Source organism: Melanaphis sacchari, unplaced genomic scaffold (genome assembly GCF_002803265.2).
Source record: "Melanaphis sacchari strain LSU unplaced genomic scaffold, SCAv2.0 Contig195_pilon_pilon, whole genome shotgun sequence".
NCBI classification, from domain to species: domain Eukaryota; kingdom Metazoa; phylum Arthropoda; class Insecta; order Hemiptera; family Aphididae; genus Melanaphis; species Melanaphis sacchari.
In genome coordinates this window covers 3903-5945 of record NW_020270953.1, presented here as the reverse complement: position 1 = coordinate 5945, position 2043 = coordinate 3903, and the positions used below count along the sequence as shown (strand labels likewise).

Below are 2043 nucleotides of genomic sequence, written 5' to 3'. Positions count from 1 at the left end.
TTAAATAGTGTCATCATAAAACGGGAACATAAAAAAAAGACTGCTCTTTTATATATATACAAGGATTATTGAATAGGTATTTAAACAATGTATATATAGATGTATAATATACGTACATTTCTAAATAGTTATGTTGTCATGACAATAAAAATATTTTCTGTCTTAACTGTACACAATAAATTATTAGTAATAAATGTTACGTAAAAGCCATAATTTAAAACACGATGCGATTTGCATTCATTATAATATTATTGTCGTTTAAGGTGGCATTATTTGAACTTAAGTCGACCAAGCATAAACACAAAGTACTTATGGATGATGACAACATTTTTAACCTTGAAAATTATCCGTATGTAATGTCTTTAAAAATATTGTTACTTAATAAAAAGGTAGAGACTTGCACAGGCTCACTGGTAACAGAATTGTTTGTATTGACTGCTGCTCACTGTGTTTACGGTAAAGACAAAAAGGATTTAAAAGTAAATATACCTCTATACGTAGCATTACTTATTTAGTAATTAATAAACCATGTATTATATTATCCACAGACCTGCACGAACTACATTTTTGTAAATAAATTGTAACCATAAATTATAATCTCCATGTTTATACAGGTATATCAAGGTACATGGATAAAAAATCATGATTCGCGAAACGTAGTTAAACTGTACATACACGAAAATTATAATCATACATCAGAATTTATGATTGGAGATCTTAGTATTTTAAAAGTTTGCGCATTTTTCTTATTAATTATTTACTAAAAATATTAAGACACCTTTGAACTTGGTTTTAACCATACACGTCTAAAGATAATTTATTCAATTAATCTCTTATAATATGCTCCATAATATGTAATAATAAGTATATATTATATAATATTATCAAACTCTATTATGATCGCCTTATAAATTTTTATATTTTAATTGTGTATGCATTTTGTAATTATATTATTTACAATGTTATTCTATAATTAAAAAAATAGTATTTTTTTATTATATGTAAATGTACTTAGAAATATTATTTTTTTTTTATATATTTGTATTTAGATAGAAAAACCATTTTCGCATATCGATGAATATATAAGAATAGGTGGCTCTTCTATTGAATTCGCTAATAACAAAAGTCTGAAGTGTATTGTTATTGGGTTTGGTACTAATGCTGAACATGGAGGATTTGTTAATCAAATTATGGTTAAACACGGTAGAAAAACCTGTGAAGGATACGATAGGTAATAAATATAGATAATTCAGTCAATATATTTTACAAAATTTACGTGTTAAAATAGTGTTAAAATAATAGATACATGGCAACAATATATCTGTGAGATACCAAGTAGCAAGCACAAAACGTATGAAGGAGACAGCGGTGGTCCAATGATTTGCAATGGCTTGCAATATGGAGTATGCAGTTTTTCAATAAATTTCAAAGGTGAAGACATGCAGACTGTTTACATGTTCATCGATTATTATAGAAAATGGATAAATGATATAATAGAACCGGTACAAAGCATATCTATAACTACAAAACAAAAAAAAATGAAAAAGAATAAAACAAATCAAAAAAGTGAAGCGGATTTAATTATCCCGTACCATGTATTGTATATGATTTCAGGAATGTTATGGTATAATGAGTGCTATGAATTATATTTTAATCAAATTTTAATATAATTTTGATAATAAAATATACATAATATAAAAACCAAGAAAAATTAGGTCCATTTGAACCACAGCAATCAACATTTTAAATATGAATTCAATGATAAAGAATACAATTATATAAAATGTTATATTTAAAACATAATTTTAATATCATCTTAGTACAGAGATCACTAACCAGTCGATCTTTCTAAGAATTATAATTCGATCGCCAATACACATTAAATTTACCATTATCGGTCGATTGCGTAATAAATAATCTATAATAGTTATAACTTATAGTAATTATTATAATAACAATAACTTGACTGTTAACGAATGTTGATCTTTTTTTTTTTTTGCTCATCAAATGAATCTTCTGGACTTAAAGATGTTAAACATCAAA

At 25.5% G+C, this 2043-nt stretch overlaps 1 protein-coding gene across 1 annotated transcript; it reads left to right on the top strand.

Annotated features, from left to right (window-relative positions):
• Positions 1-356: 356 nt before the first annotated feature.
• Positions 357-1502, top strand: LOC112592813 (chymase-like; the record flags this gene model as incomplete). Its single annotated transcript, XM_025336964.1, has 3 exons — positions 357-479; positions 1050-1231; positions 1289-1502. Coding segments are annotated over exons 1-3 (519 nt in total), but the record flags the coding sequence as incomplete, so codon positions are not given.
• Positions 1503-2043: the final 541 nt, after the last annotated feature.